General features: G+C 43.2%; 1 protein-coding gene and 1 long non-coding RNA gene across 2 annotated transcripts; one reads left to right on the top strand and one right to left on the bottom strand.

Moving 5' to 3' along the window:
• Positions 1-1,157: 1,157 nt before the first annotated feature.
• On the top strand, positions 1,158-3,255 carry CCL3 (C-C motif chemokine ligand 3). The gene is made up of 3 exons (XM_055256050.2): positions 1,158-1,529; positions 2,215-2,329; positions 2,750-3,255. Exons 1-3 carry the CDS (start codon positions 1,457-1,459, stop codon positions 2,838-2,840), a joined length of 279 nt encoding a protein of 92 aa, XP_055112025.1. The 5' UTR covers positions 1,158-1,456; the 3' UTR covers positions 2,841-3,255.
• On the bottom strand, positions 1,651-16,853 carry LOC134735382 (uncharacterized). Its single transcript, XR_010118428.1, has 3 exons — positions 16,618-16,853; positions 14,673-14,765; positions 1,651-1,968 (listed from the first exon to the last, which is right to left on the bottom strand). It is a non-coding gene; the product is annotated as an uncharacterized lncRNA (long non-coding RNA).
• Between the last annotated feature and the right edge of the window lie 241 nt (positions 16,854-17,094).

The raw sequence follows: 17,094 nt of genomic DNA, 5'->3' as shown, positions 1-17,094 counted from the left end.
AGAATAAGGAAAATACTGCTTCAGTTTGGCATGATTTATGTAAGTATAGTATAGGACCCTTAAAATGCTTCAAAGAAATGGGAAATCAAGACTTCATTTTGGCAAAAACCATTGAACAGAAACTTTAGCATATTTATCAATAATTTCTTTCAGATTAAACAACTGACAACAACCTATTTTTCAACCAGTGATGTTGGAAATGTTTTTTAAAAATTAGTTTATAAATTTGTGGGCTGACCAAGAAGGTAATAAAGTCTAACTAAGTAAGATGAGAAAAATCCAGAAAAAGAAAAAATTAAGAAAATAAATCACCCAGGGACCTATCACACAAATATAAGAACATTCTTTAAGGCATGTATTTCCAAGCCTTTGTATTTTTTTCCACGCTTAGGGTTGGCAAGGAATATATATATATTTGTATAAATATATATGTGTATATCTACAAATATATGTATATATAGTAGAAATATATATATTTGTACAATTCTTCAAATTTTGTAGAGTTTGTATAATGTCGTATCTTGCTTTTTTAAACCACTGATGTTATAAGTATATTTATGCCACTTCATTCATTTTAGAGACTTAATAATAAATGATCTGTGGATAATTTATCATTCCCTGATAGAGAAAAATTTAGCTTTGCTTATTTTAGAGTTATAAATGATGCTGGGTCGGGTATCTTTATGTTTAATGATGGCTCCATATTTGGGTTGTTTCCACAGAACTCGTTTCTAGAAATGCTTTTTCTAGGTTAATGGCTACACATATTTCTAGGCACCTGACATATTGACACCCACCTCTAAAGTATTTTTATGATCCACAACTAGCATTTAACACAGCGCCCCAGTCACTCCGAGACTAATAAATAGACAAATGACTGAAACGTGACCTCATGCTTTCTATTCCTCCAGCTTTCATTGAGTTCCTTGCCTCTGGGAGGAGGAAGTGTTGTGCAGCCCTCCACAGCATCAGCCCATCAACCCTATCCCTGTGGTTATAGCAGCTGAGGAAGCAGAATTGCAGCTCTGTGGGAAGGAATGGGGCTGGAGAGTTCATGCATAGACCAGTTCCTATGAGAAGGGACTGGCTAAGAATAGCCTTGGGTTGAAATACACCCCTCTTCACACTCACAGGAGAAACCATTTCCCCATGAAACTACAACCAGTCATGAGTTGAGAGCTGAGAGTTAGAGAATAGCTCAGAGATGCTATTCTTGGATATCCTGAGCCCCTGTGGTCACCAGGGACCCTGAGTTGTGCAACACTCAGCGTGACAGCATCACTACGCTTAAAAATTTCCCTCCTCACCCCCAGATTCCATTTCCCCATCCGCCAGGGCTGCCTATAAAGAGGAGAGCTGGCTTCAGACTTCAGAAGGACACGGGCAGCAGACAGTGGTCAGTCCTCTCTTGGCTCTGCTGACACTCGAGCCCACATTCCATCACCTGCTCACAATCATGCAGGTCTCCACTGCTGCCCTTGCCGTCCTCCTCTGCACCATGGCTCTCTGCAACCAGTTCTCTGCATCACGTGAGTCCGAGTTTCTTTGTGGGTATCACCACTCTCTGGCCATGGTTAGACCACATCAATCTTTTCTTGTGGCCTAAGAGCCCCCAAGAGAAAAGAGAATGTCTTAAAGGGCTGCCAAACATCTTGGTCTTTCTCTTCAAGACTTTTATTTTTATCTCTAGAAGGGGTCTTAGCCCCCTAGTCTCCAGGTATGAGAATCTAGGCAGGGGCAGGGGAGTTACAGTCCCTTGTACAGATAGAAAAACAGGGTTTGAAACGAATCAGTTTGCAAGAGGCAGAATCCAGGCTGGTTACTTCCCAGTGGGGTCTGTTGTTCACTCTCCAGCTCACCCTAGGTCTCCCAGGAGTTCTGTCCCTTTGATGTCTTATGAGAGATGTCCAAGGCTTCTCTTGGGCTAGGCTATGACTTCTTGAACCAGACAAAATTCCCTGAAGAGAACTGAGATAAGAGAACAGTCCGTTCAGGTGTCTGGATCACACAGAGAAACAGAGAACCCACTGTAAAGAGTCAAGGGGAAAGAAGAATATAGACAGAAACAAAGAGACATTCCTCAGCAAAAACGCCCAAATGCCTTCCAGTCACTTGGTCTGAGCAAGCCTGCCCTCCTCGAACACTCGGGATCAGAAGCTGCCTGGCCTTTTCTTCTGAGCTGTGACTCGGGCTCATTCTCCCCTTTCTCCGCAGTTGCTGCTGACACGCCGACCGCCTGCTGCTTCAGCTACATCTCCCGGCAGATTCCACAGAACTTCATAGCTGACTACTTTGAGACCAGCAGCCAGTGCTCCAAGCCCAGTGTCATGTAAGTGCCAGTCTTCCTGCTCACCTCTAGGGAGGTAGGGAGGGTCGGGGTGGGGGCAGGGACAGGCCAGAAGGCCATCCTGGAAAGGCCCAGCCTTCAGGAGCCTATCGGGGACACAGGCCGCAGGGCTCCGAGGTGTGACCTGACTCGGGGCTGGAGTGAGGCGGGTGTTACAGAGTCAGGAAGGGCTGCCCCAGCCCAGAGGAAAGGGACAGGAAGAAGGAGGCAGTGGGACCCTCTGAGGGCCACCCCTGGTGAGTCCCTGAGAGAAGCTCTCTAGATGGAGATAGGCAGGGGGCCCCTGAGCGAGGAGCAGGCCCTGAGCTGCCCAGGACAGAGAGCAGGATGGCGGGGCCATGGTGGGCCCAGGATCCTCCTGCTGGATTCCCCAGTGCTTAATCCTTCCTCCCTTCTCCACAGCTTCCTAACCAAGAGAGGCCGGCAGGTCTGTGCTGACCCCAGTGAGGAGTGGGTCCAGAAATATGTCAGCGACCTGGAGCTGAGTGCCTGAGGGGTCTGGAAGCTGCGAGGACCCAGTGACCTCGGTGGGCCCAGTGGGGAGCAGGAGCCTGAGCCTTGGGAACATGCCTGTGACCTCCACAGCTACCTCTTCTATGGACTGGTTGTTGCCAAACAGCCACACTGTGGGACTCTTCTTAACTTAAATTTTAATTTATTTATACTATTTAGTTTTTGTAATTTATTTTCGATTTCACAGTGTGTTTGTGATTGTTTGCTCTGAGAGTTCCCCTGTCCCCTGCCCCTTCCCTCACACTGTGTCTGGTGACAACCGAGTGGCTGTCATCGGCCTGCTGTAGGCAGTGAGGGTACCAAAGCCACCAGACTGACAAATGTGTATCGGATGCTTTTGTTCCGGGCTGTGACCGGCCTGGGGAAATAATAAAGATGCTCTTTTAAAAGGTAAACCAGTTTTGAGTTTGGTTTTGTTTTTCCGGCAAATCAAAATCACTGGTTAAGAGGAATCATAGGCAAAGATTAGGAAGATGTGAAATGGAGGGAAATTGGGAGAGATGGGGAGGGCTACCACAGAGTTATCCACTTTACAATGGAGACACAGTTCTGGAACATTTAAACTATGAATATGTTATAACTCAAATTGTAATGTGCACGCTCTAGGAGAATTCACTACTTGAATGGACACCATTAAGCAGAGTATTCTGTGGTGCATATTCATGATGAATCAAGCTCTTAATAGCAATTACTTACATTGTTGAGGCTTACTCCTACTGAGTGCTTTTTATACATTGTTCATTTAATCTTACCAATGCAATAGTACAGCTTAGGTACTATTAATACCTCCACGTGACAGAAAAGTAACCCAGGACTCAGAAAGGTTAGACAACTTGGCTGAGGTTACACAGCACGTAAATGGTCAATTGTGTTCCAAAACTGGGCTTTTATTGAACTACAGACTATGCTGTTAACCATTGACCAAGTTATTTCTCAAAGTATGACCCACCTATACTCAAATCTTACCCTATTCTTTAGCGAATGATATTTTATCCATTGCAACCACTTTCTGGTCAGGATTCTGAGTTGATGTAGAGTGTTTGAGCAGTGATTGTTGAAGCCACTTAAACAGGATCTTTAGGTGTCGACCTGGGAACTGATATTTTTATCAAGCTCGTGAGGTGTTCAATAGCATGTTAATGACTGACAGCAACTGTCAATAGAATTCACCACTGTTTTCTAAATGTGGTTAAGTATCTGCATATGGCAACAGGTGTATTATACATTATTTCTCTAGAATCTACACTCTACAAAATAAATAGCTAAAGTCAGAGAAGGAAAAGACAACCAGCTTCTGTGTGGAGCAGGATGCTGTCTATAGGTTTACTGTGAAAGGTAAGTTATTTAATAGATGGATTGCTTGCATTGTATGTACAAGAAATGCATACTAAGCTAGGGTCCTTTTTGCAGAAGAAAGAGAAATTCAAAACATTTGTATGAAAACCAAACGTGTTAATTTTTATGAGCTATGCTTTTTTCATTTTGTCTCAAATAATCTAATTTTTGTGTCCAAACATGTTTAGAGTTGTAGGGTTCAAACTCTTTAAAGCATAAACACTACTACTTAGCAAATATTAAAATGCATATACTATGTGACCTACATCCCATTTGACCTGATCCCATTTCTAGGAATCTGCTTCATAGAAACTCTGCCAAATGATGAGACTATGTAGACATGAGGATATTCTTTCGAGTATGGTTGGCAAAGAGCAAAGAAATGCAAACAGTCATCAGTAGGGGATTAATCAGTAGAAGATTAAGATGTCCATCAATGGAATATTTTGCAGTCAGTAAAAAAAAAGTAGCACACATCTATATCTGTGGAAAGTGTCCACAATATTATATGTAAAAGGCAGATCTAATTACATTCAGTATATACATATATATTCTGTACATATGCTATGGAACTATCTATAAAGTATATTATTTTGTCTTATTTTTAAATGCCATATACACATATATATTTACATAGGCAAATATTTGGAAAGATACACATCAAATAGCTAACTGTGATTTCTTTGAGGAAATGAGGCTTTTTTTTTTAGGAATGAGGGTTTTTCCTTTTTATATTCTGCACTTTTAAAACTTTGAGTTATTTTCTGATTAGCTTGCATAGCTTACCTCTCTGGTGGCATCTTACCCTATTCTTTGATGGGTGATATTCCATCCATCACAACCGCTTTCTGGTAGGGATTCTGAGTTGATGCAGAGAGGATAGAGCTCAGCCTGGCTTATACTGTTTTGATGCCATGATGGCTTTCATATAATGAGGGTACAGCAACAAACACGTCCTTTTGACAAGGCTGTTTCTCTCTCTCTCTCTCTCTCTCTCACACACACACACACACACACACACACACACACACACACAAAAGCAGCTTTTGTCCCCATAGACACGGTGAAGGTGTCATCATTCCTTCTTTATTGGCTTTCAGGAAAAAATATAGGGGCATACAATATTTGCCTGCACTGAATTGTTTCTCAAGGTCCAGAAACCCAAAACTAAACGAAGTTTAATCATGCCCAACATTCCCTAAATGCAAGTGTTATGAACAAACAGAGTAAGTTGAACAAAGATCCCTGTTAGGGAACAGGAGAATGGGAATTGCATTTTTAAGCAGTTCAGCTGATCCGGCAGTCCCTAGCTCTCCTGCCTGGGGGAATGTCCTCTATGGACAATCTGAGATGTGCAATGTGGAGGATCTGCTTTCTGCAGGCTGCTGACTTCCTGTCTGTGTGAGTTAGCCTGAGGTTGCCTTAGGTATTGCGTAATCAAGGACTGTTTGGAACCAGTCTTATGGTTTCTTTGGCAATGTGACTCCCTTCTAATGTCCATAGGTACTATTTGCTTCTGATCAATTCCGTGGGCCAGGTAGCCAGAAGCAGACAGGTTGTCAGTTACATAGTTTGCATTTGCATTTTAACTGGGGTTGGGGATGTGCATTTTCTTTTTTCTTTTCTTTTTTTTTTTTTTTTTTGAGATAGAGTCTCCCACTATCACCCGGGCTGGAGTGCAGTGGCGTGATCGCGGCTCACTATAACCTCTGCCTTCCAGGTTCAAGCGATGCTTCTGCCTCAGCCTCCCAAGTAGCTGAATTACAGGTGCCCGCCACCACACCCAGCTAAGTTTTTGTATTTTTAGTGGAGATGGGGTTTCACCATGTTGGCCAGGCTGGTCTTTAACTCCTGACCTCGTGATCCACGAGCATTGGCCTCCCAAAGTGCTGGGCTTCCAGGCGTGAGCCACCGCGCCCAGCCGGGGATGTGCACTTTCTAGCCCAGGCTGCGATACCATTGTCACCCCAACCTCCAAGACCCTGGTGAGAGACCTCTGCCTGCATCATGGCCCATGTGGAGGTAATGAATATTTGACCCCTGGCCTCATTATGTCTCTCATCTTCCTGTCTCTGCTCATGCTAACTTTATCTTAGAGTAGAAAATTCTGCACTTACAGCCCTTCAAGTCTCCAGATTACTGGATTCTCAGACCACAGGCTGGAAGGGCCTTTTTTAACAAGTTGCATTTCTTCTTTTTCAATTTCAGATGAACCCATTTCAAAGTAGCCTAAACTCTTTCTTAAAGTACCTTACTGATGTAATATACAGCTACTAAATTCCAATATTCAGAATCTTTTCTATCAAATTCCTTAACGCTGCAGCCTTGGTATTTGGCACAGGCTTTTAGCACCAAAATAAGACAGACCATAGTTCAACCAGCATGTGCAATACCTTGTAATGGGTATGGCAAAAGGTAGTGCCCAGACAGGACAGCATGGTGAATATCACCTGGGAACATGGGAGAACTGCACATTCTGAGCCCCACTTCCTTTCTTAATGGACTAGGGCCCAGTAACCTGTGTCTTCACAAGGCTCCAGGTAATTCTGATGCATGTAAGGTTTAAAAGTCACTTCCATTTCACAAGGTCCTCCCCAAATTACTTCCTACTTTCTCGTTTCAGCCAGTTCCACACTTCAGTCAGGGCCTGTGACTTTTAACAGACCCTGTGTCTCTGCACACATACAGATCTCATATCTCTCAGGATGCTGGCAGTTTCCAGGCAGAAAGCAAACAAGCAAACCAAACTCAAAGAGGCTTTGAGTAAACACACGTTGTGGCTCCAAGACTATAGGGCATCGAGGTGGCGCTAGCTCCAGGCAAGGCTGGACGCAGCGGCCCTGTGGTATCTCATGAGTCCTCTTTGCTTCTCTTTCTGATCTCCCTTTCCTGTGAGAGGCCCTGGGTGGCTGCCAGTACCAGCCAGTGTACATGAATCCGTGTTCATTTTCTGCAGGGAAGAGGGAGTCTGTGTTCCCACTGGAAAAAACATCACTAGGCCCTTTCCGATTTGACTGACTTAGGAACCGAATTCCTAACCAGTCGCTGTGGTTATGGGGATGGGTTTCATTGATTTGCTTAAGTTAATCAAGGCACATAACTTGAATCTTTGGGTTTACTGAATTTTACATAAACTTAAAGCCTGAGAATGGTGGGGAAGGGAGATTTGCCCTGAGGAAATGTGTGTTTCTGGCATCAGGAAACATGCAGAATAGATGCTGGTTAGGAAAAACAAGTTTTCACTATAATATGTTTGTCTTTTTCCTGTTATTTTTGTCTTGATGATATAAAAGGCACTAATACTTTGCGTGTGGTAAACATTTCTTCTCCTATGCTCTCTAGATGAGAAACTGTTGTCCACTTTCCTGAATGACCTTATTTTTAACAAGATGCTGACTTGTGTTATTTCCTGTTTCCCAATGAATGACTATTGCCCAAATCTAGGGCAAAAGGGACATAAACTCTTCATGATGTCAAGGTAACCAATAGAAAATGGGGCTACATACCCACTCCAGAACATACTGAGAAAGGTAGAACTGGCCCTGCCACAAGCACTACCCACCTTCCTTCACAGAAGCCAAAGATCGGGCACTGAGGAGGCAGGAGGAGATGAGACAATTCTTAGAACGAGTCCTCAGTAGAAATTGTCCATATTAAGGAAGAGAAGGGAGTCCTTTCACAGTGGATAGACAAAGGGGTAGACAAGGAGACTGAAAGCGAAGGCAACACTTCATACTTGCAGTTTTGATTCCTCCTCTTTCCTGGGAACTGCACCCACAAAAATACATTATGTGGGATTGACCACATCCCAAATGCTAGGTGGGTCCTGATTAAAATAAGCTGATTTGCATCTTGAGTTTTTTAAACTTACCACAACATAAGCATTTCTCGTCATTGCATTGTTTGTAAAGGCTGCCTAATAGCCAATCAAGGGAAGATCCCATAATTTTTTTAGCCATATCCATATCATAGGCGTTTAAATTGGGTCCAATTTTAAGTTGCTATAAATATGCTGGGGGCACTTATGCATTGTTCGTTTTTTCCATATTTGAATTTATTTCTATAGAGAATAGATTCCTAGACATGGACCCTCTTGGCCAAATGCTAAGAACATTTATTTCAAGGTTCCTTATGCATATTAGCACCCACATTAAACTCATCTTTAGGTCCTTTGCTTAGCGTATATCTCTTTTGAATGAACAGATGTCTGGAAGCCTGGCTGTACTCTCATTGCTTAGTAGCTCAGGCTTCGCTAACACAGCTCTATCCATCTGTGTGTGGTTGAAGTTGGGCTGTGCTGCTCAGGACTCCTGGCATCATTGCATGAGTCAAGTCTACACCGTTAGAACAGCTGTGGGATAACATAGAAGCTTCTGCTCTGCCAGGGGAAACTATGACTACAGAGCTTTAGTGAGAAGGAACCAGCTAAGTGTGGTCCAGGGTGACACCAATATCTCACCTCCTGTCACTGTGGAAACCACTTCCCCATAAACAGCCCCAAGACAAGTGAGCACTTGAACTATTCTTGCAAATACCCTGAGCCCTGTGGTTACCCAAGACCCCCTCGCATGTGCAAGTCAACAAGACACCACAGTGCTTAAAAAACATCCTGTCTCATCAGCCCCGGTTTCCATCTTCCCATGACTCAGGGCTTACCTCTTTAGAGAAGGGGACACAGCTTGGACCCCAGAAGGGGGCTGGTGACTGAGTGCCCAAGCCCTGTCCTCTTTTGCCCACACTCTTGGGCCCCCACGTCCTCCTCACTCACGATGCCACCCTGTTCCTGGGCCTCCTCCTCTCATGAGTCTGTCTTTGTCCTGCCTTTTGCTGTTGTTCCCCTCACTCTCTGGCTGGGGTCAAACTACATCACCAAAGTCCAAGGACAGAGGTACCCAAGGGAAACAGAGAACTTCCTAAGGGATTTTCAAAATGCCTTGGGCTATCTGTTCAGGAAGATTTTTTTCCCCAGAGAGTTTTCATTTTTTATTCTATAAATCTTAAAGGCAGGGTAAAGTCTTGTCCTACTTAGGGAAGGAGAACATTGAGTAGGTTTCAGTAAGGGGCAGAACCCAGCTACAATCGCTTCCCGGTGGCCAGCTGAGTCATAAAATCGGCACGGGTCTGCCTCACAGGTGATTTGCAGAGATGGCCTCTTGCTGGAAAAATCTCTTCTTAGACCATATTATGTTCCCCCAGTAGAGCTGGAATAAGAGGCAGAATATTTAATTAGCTACAATTTCTACAGAGGGAGATGGAGGCCAAACGTAAGGCTCAAACAGAAACGGAAGGGAAAAGTGGGGAAACAAGAAATCCCCAACTTCCTGCCAGTTCTTCTCATCCCCAAATCATCCCCTGAACAGTGCTGTCTCCACCTACTTCCTTTTGATTTTATCACTGGGTAGAAGGAGTTGGCTCACTTGTCCCCGGTGAAAAATGACTCAGGGTCATGCTGCTCCTTCCCTCAGAATGCCCAGGTCCCCAAGCACCCAGGCATCTGCTGCTTTTCCTAGGATCCCCAGAAGCCCCCTAGCAAAATGGTAGATGGCAATTATGAGACTCACTGCTGGTGCCAGGTAAGGGCTTGTACTCTTACCCATCTCTGGAGAGAAGCAGGACTTAGAGGGGGGCAGCCTGCAAGGGAACCAGCTGGTATGAAGGCCATCCTTGGGACCCCAGGCCTTTGAGGTCCTATCTGGTGGTGGGACACAGGGAAGGGCCATAGAGGTGTTTTCTGGCCTGACCTGGGGTCTGCAAGGAACCAGGGAAGAGCTGCCCCTGGCAGAGGGAAGAGAGGAGGAAGTGTTAGCAGGAGAGGCTGCCTGAGGAGACCCCCCTGAGCCACTGAGGTAAAGTCTAGGGAGCTGAGGTTGGGCAAAGAGTCCTGAGCAAGTGGACAGGCCCTACGCTTGCCAAGAAGACAGGAGAAGGCAGCATGGGACAGGAATTCCCTTGCTGATTCCTCAATTTTTATAACTGTCTCTTTTAACAGCTTCCAGAATGAAAGTGGCTGAGGCTGGCAGTTCTGTGCCAACCCCACCGAGTTCTGGTGCCAAGTGCATCACTGACCTCAGAGTCGAATCCCTGAGTGACCTGGAAGCAACAAGACACTGTTATGTTTGTGGCAGATTAGGAACCAGGGACCCAGGCCCTAGGGACGTCCCTTCATTTCCTGAACCTACCCCTACCCAAGCAACCACACTCTGGGACTCTTCTTAACATGCATTTCAACTTACCTAGATTATTTAACTTTTGTAATGTATTTCTATGTGTTCCTGACTGCTTGTCGGAAGGGATCCCACAACACCCTCTACACCCCTTCCTCAGCCCCTCCAGTCACACAGTGGTTGACACATATTCAGGCACATGGCTATACTTTGCGGCTCTCATCCAAGGCGGGTGGCTATGTTCAGCTTTTCCTAGAGGACATTGTTCCAAAGCTGTCAACCAACAAATATTTATAGAACATTATTTATCATTTCTGTGTTCAGCTATGTAAGATAATGAATTCGTTTTGAGTAAAGCGGTCTTAAAGTGTGGTGATTCTATTGGCTTTGTTTTGTGACAAAGCAAGGCGGTGGGATGGGAGGGGAAGAGTAGAGAACTCTGAAGAGGGGAAGTCAGCAGAAAGGAAATGACAGAAAAGCCTCTCCCCAAATAATGAAACACTATTTTATAAAACAATGATTATTTTATAAAATATTATGCACCCAGTGTATAATGCATATGCACTAGGTAAATTCATGCTTGATATATATATTCATGCATTTAAGTTTATTTTTCTCACGAGTCAAGCTCTCTTAAAAATTATTCATTGTCTTTCAAATTCTAACAATGTCTCCAAGGGCTAAGTATTATTAATATTCCCATTTGATAGAAGAGGAAGTGTTGGCTCAGACAGTTAAAACAACTTGTCCATGGCCATGCAGCGAATAAATAGAGTGACCAATATGCAAACCTATGAGCATTCCAGAACCACCTGGGATAGTTGTTTAAAATGCTCACAAGAGAATTGGATTTGGATGTGGGAATCTAGATTTTTACCAAACCCCCAAGTGATACACATACAGACCAAAGACCAAAAACTACTGAATTTCTCAATAAGACTGGTTTTTTGTTTGTTTGTTTGTTTGTTTGTTTGAGATGGAGTCTCACTCGGTCACCAAGGCTAGAGTGCAGTGGTGTGATGTCAGCGCATTGCAACCTCTGCCTCCGAGGTTCCAGTGATCCTCCTACTTCAGCCTCCCAAGTAGCTGGGATTACAGGTGCATGGCACTATACCTGGCTAAATTTTTGTATTTTTAATAGAGACGGGGCTTCACCATGTTGGCCAGGCTGGTCTTGAACTCCTGACCTGAGAGATCCGCCTGCCTCAGCCTCCCAAAGTGCTGGGATTACAGGCATAAGCCACTGCGCCCGGCCTCAATAAGAATTTAACCACTCTTTTAAAAATAAGACGCACATGGTAATAGACATCTTACCTGGGTATTATTTCCCTAGAATCCATGCTCCACAAAATCAGTGGTTAACATTAGAGGAAGGAAAGACCGTCAGCCAATATATACAACAAGACCTCTGTTGTGAATGCAGAATTATTTGACGGATTGCCTAGACTGAGGTTAAGAAACTATGGTCCTCAGAACAAACCTAGCATGACCCCTGTTTTGTAAATAAAGTTTGGTTGAAACACAGCCACTCCCGCCCTTTTACATATTATCTATCGAAGCTTTCCCAAGACAAAGGTGGAGTCACATTGTTCTAACAGAGATGGTATAACCCACAAAGACACCAATATTTACTGTCTGGCCTCTTATAGAAAACGTTTGCTAACTCCTGGCCTATGTTATGTTTTTAAGTATAAGAAAGTTAGACTGAGTCAGGATTCCTGCTGTAAAGTGCAAGTGGGAAAAATTCAACATATTTGTGAGAAATGCAAAATATATTAACTTTTGATAAGCCCTACTTACTTTGTGTGTTTAAAACAATCTATTTTTAGTATCAAAAAGTGACATTTTGATAATCAGCATTTTTGAGGAGCAATGACACAGTCTGTAGAAAAATTTAAAATTTACATACCCTTCAATCTATCTTATTTCTAGAAATCTATTTCAAGAAACACTATCTAAAGAAACAAAGGAGGGCCAGTTGCAGTGGCTCACTCCTATAATCCCTGCACTTTGGGAGGCCAAGGCAGGTGGATAGCTTGAGGTCAGGAATTGGAGAACAGACTGACCAACACAGTGAAACCTCATCTCTACTAAAATACAAAAATTAGCTGGGCATGGTGGGAGGCGCCTGTAATCTCAGCTACTTGGGAGGCTGAGGCAGAAGAATTGCTTGAACCCAGGAGGCAGAGGTTTCAGTGAGCCGAGATGGCACCACTGCACTCCAGCCTGGGTGGCAGAGTGAGACTCTGTCTCAAAAAAAAAAAAAAAAGACACAAAGTGTTGGCACATTGCTGTTGTTTGCAGCTCTGTTTGTAAAACAACCAATAGAAATAAATTCTTTAAAAGATGAATAGTTTAAGCCATCATGGTATAGCCACATAATAAACACAAAATTACTGAAAAGAATGAAGTAGATATACATACTGAAATGAAAGGTATCTAAGATATTAATATAAAACTATGTATATAGAATATACATTCCATATGTGTAACTCTATACCAATATCTATATTACCACATATTTATTATATAACTATATATATAAAATAATATTTTGCTTTGGTAAAAGCTATATATATTTACATAAACCTAAGAAAGACATTTTACATATGTGATATATCCCAATCTATTAAATGTGATTTCCCCGGCAAACTATAATTTTTAAGAAATGAGGATCTCCACTTTTCATTTTCCATTCTTTGTGCTTTGATTTTCATAAGTATGAGTATGTGATTTTTAATTCAAAAAACAAGATTTGAGAAGCTGGGGCCTTGCACTGAAAACTGGGTTCTCTCTTAGTTCTCTTGAACCACTTGCTCTGGGTCCCTCATTGAGGGGACAAGCTTTGCAGATTTCAGTCTAGTTCAGAGAACTTCAGGAATGTTCGCTGCTGTTATGTTACCCATTGTATCAAGAGATCAAGGCAACAAACATGTCCTGTCTAGATCCAAAGAGTACGTTTTAACTCTCTGTCTCTCTCTCTCTCCACACACACACACACACACACACACACACACACACCCCTGCATAAATAGCTTCTCTCATGCAACATTTTATATTCCCTTCCAATTTTGAGATATTCCTCCTCTAGCCCATCATAGCAAACCAGCTCGGACAAGTATGGGGGCATTATCCGGAATCATGATAGTAGCAACCTCTGCCTTGATGAAGCCATAGAGTCTCATTCTTTCTTCCCCTAAGGGCTCTCAACATCTGATGACTGGCACCATTGGCCCATGAACTTTAAAATATTTCAAATAGATCTAGGATTTATTTCACATCTCAACAACATGAATATTGCATAAATCCTTCATATATTCGATGAATACTAAACTGACAGCCTATTATAATCAGGGGAAAGGAAAAGCAAAAGATTCTAATAGACTGCAAGTTCACATTGGCTGGGCCTCTTTCCTTGGTTAATCTCTTTTATAAGGGCAAGTGACAGACAAAGCAGTGCTCACTAAATAGTCCACATGATCCCCTTCATGGCATTTGCATTGGGTTCTCGTGGCTAATTTTGGCCAATGAATTGTAAGATTAAGTGAAGCATGTCACTTCTGGACCAAGACAGTTAAAAGCAGTATGCCTTCTCTGTCTTCTCTCTCATTCCAGAATCTATAGCTACAGGATGGAAGCAGCCTGAATTCCTGAGTCACCACCTGGAGGAGAGATGCTCTAGGATCAGTACTGCTCAGTGTGGTTCATGGGTCAGCAGCATCAGCATCACCTGAAACCTCATTAGAAAGGCAGAATCTTGAGCCTTACCCGAGACCTGTAGAATCAGAGTCTCAGGTGGAACCCAGGAATCTGTGTTTAAACAAGCCCACCAGTGGATTCTGATGCAACTAAATTGTGAGAACCAGTGATCTAGCCCACATCAGATTTTGTATGAGTGGAAAACTTTTACCTTGTTAGTCCACTGGGGGTTTGTTTGTTATCTAGGTACAACCTATTCTATCCTTACCGTTATAGAGTATAAACATAAAATGCTTAACTGTTCTCCAATCATCAGCTCCACCTTAACATCTTGGGCAGATCCCATTACGTTTTGGTCACATCCAGTTATTAAAATTCCTTCAGTTTAGAACTCTGATCTTAAATTTGACTTAAATAACATTTCTACTTCTTCCTTTCTCCTTGCCCTCCACCAGAGCAAAACAGGCTCTGGTAGTTGGAGTGTGATAAAGCTTTAGTTTGGTTCTGAGATACCCTCTCTCCTTCTCTTTTTAACTCCTCTGGCATGTTGGAAAGAGGAGTTGTCTGTGTGGGTAATATAAAGAGAAAATTTTACTGGATGTGGTGGTTTGTACCTATAATCCCAGTGCTTTGGGAGGCCAGGGCCAGAGGAACACTTGAGGCCAGGAGTTGGAGACCAGCCTGGGCAACACAGTGAGACCCTGTCTCTAAAAAAAAAAAAATTAATTAGCGGGGTGGTAGTGTGCAGCTACAGTCCTAGCTACTCAGGAGCCTGAGGCAGGAGGATCACTTGAGCCCAGAAGTTCTAGTCTGCAGTGAGCTGTGATCACACCACTGTACTCCAGCCTGGGTGACAGAACAAGACCCTGTCTCTAAAAGAATTTTTTTAAATTTAAATGTTTAAAAGAGAGAAAGAAAAAATTCTTTTAACTGCCTACAGATGTAGTACCTGCCGCCACTGCTAGGTTATCCCTGCATCTTTTTAAAAAATATTGAAATTATGGGCAATGCATGTATATTTTCCTTGGATAGATGGGCATTCCTGAGGGTCCTCTCTCTGCATAGTTTCTTAGGTGAGAGATCCCACCCTTGCCCAACATTTTTCACCTCTCTCTTCTGTTCACACCACTGGCAGCATACCCTGGGCCTTTGCTAGCCTGGAAGACACCACTGAGGATGTTACAAAAAAGCACCATGGAGCACACCTAGCCCTGTGTGAGTGCAAGACCTTACAGGTGATGAGCAGACTGGCTTTCAGCACCCTCTTGCCCACACATCCAGGGGCCTTTGTAGACAGCAGCCCTGAGACCACCCCGTCAGCTACTGCTGTTAAGATCCTTGTAAGCTAAGCAGTGGATCTCTTATTGGTAGGATGAGCACTTTAAGACTCAAAGGGGATACTATTAATAACTATACTGGCACAACTGGCATAAACTGGGTCATTTCCCAAACAAAATGGGACACGTGATTCCCCCAACCTGTGTGGAGTGTCACTGGGAGGATGGCTGTAGCCCAGCTCCCTTCCACAGGATCACTCGGCCAAGGGAAAGCTCATTCCATGTGGTGGGAGAGCAGCCTCCAACAATCCTTTTCCCTGCTTTGGTTCCTATCTCTGTTTTCTTCTCCCCTGCTCATTTTGGCTCAGGCAAATCATGAGGTTCACTGTATAAGCTGACATCCAGCTGGAAAATGAGTTGCCTTGTTTGCAGGCACTTCCAGTTTGTACAAGTTACTCTCTGGAGCCCCCTTCACTGGGCTTCAAGGGCAGTTAGAGGTAAAGACCTTTCCTTCACAAAGGTGGAACCCACTAGGATGACCACTTTCTTTCCTCTTCCTATGTCTACGATGCCCTGGAAGGATTGTCTGGCCCCAGTTGCTAGTGACTTAGCTTAGAATATAAACTCTATAATGAAAACTTAGTCTCAGAGTTGGGAACTAGCCATCATTTGTGGGGCAACAGGGTATATCCTGATCAAAATCTTTTTACAAAACCAGTAAAATAATTCAGGAAAGACCAGGCACAGTGGCTCACACCTGTAATCCCAGCACTTTGGGAGGCCAAGGCAGGCAGATCACCTGAGATCAGGAGTTCGAGACCAGCCTGGCCAACATGGTGAAACCCCGTCTCTACTAAAAATACAAAAATTAGCTGGGCGTGGTGGTGCATGCCTGTAATCCCAGCTACTCAGAAGCTGAGGCACAAGAATCATTTGAACCCAGGAGGCAGAGGTGGCAGTGAGCTGTGATCACGCCACTGCACTCCAAACTGGGCGACAAGAGCAAAAACTCTGTCTCAAAAAATAATAATAACAATAATAATTATTATTATACAGGAAAATACAGAATGGCAAAGGAATAAATTATTACTGCGTTATTAATGTAAAAATTGAGTATAGTGTTGAATAAAGTGAGAAAATCCCTAAGACAACTGGCATATAACAGGAGAGTCCGGATGGAACCCCCAATTTGGGAAGAACATGTCTGATGTGTTGTAATCACAGGCAGGGGATGGGTCGTCTTCACATATAAAGACAGAATTAATATAAGAAAGTTGCATACATTTGGTAGATACTAGTTGGGTTCCAAGGTCTGTCTCTATTTGTTTCTCTTTTATCCTTAAATGATTCTTTGGAAAAGCGACCGCTCTGGTAGTTTGTGTGGTTTTGAGCCCATTAACATTGCTTATTATAGACACTGATCAGCTGAAACAAATCAGTAAATCCACTTCCCTGGTCACAAAGATGAATTAAGATATAGGTTGGTAAACTTGCTCTGTAAAGGACCAAATGGAAACTACTTCAGGTTTTGTGGGTCTTACAGTATCTTTCACAACTACTCAGCTCTGCTTCGTCATATGAAAATATGGTTCATTCCAGGTAAGGAGTCCTTGCTAGACTGTGGGCTGTAAACAATACACAAACAAATAAGCCCAATGCATTCCAATAAAACTTTTTTATGGACACTAAAACTCAAATTTCATACAATTTTCATATTTCTCAAGATAGTCTTCTTTTGGATGTTTTCAATGACTTACAA

The sequence above is a fragment of the Symphalangus syndactylus genome, chromosome 20 (genome assembly GCF_028878055.3).
Source record: "Symphalangus syndactylus isolate Jambi chromosome 20, NHGRI_mSymSyn1-v2.1_pri, whole genome shotgun sequence".
Lineage (NCBI taxonomy): Eukaryota > Metazoa > Chordata > Mammalia > Primates > Hylobatidae > Symphalangus > Symphalangus syndactylus.
Note: the sequence above shows the minus strand (reverse complement) of the source record. Positions and strands in the feature narration are given on the sequence as shown.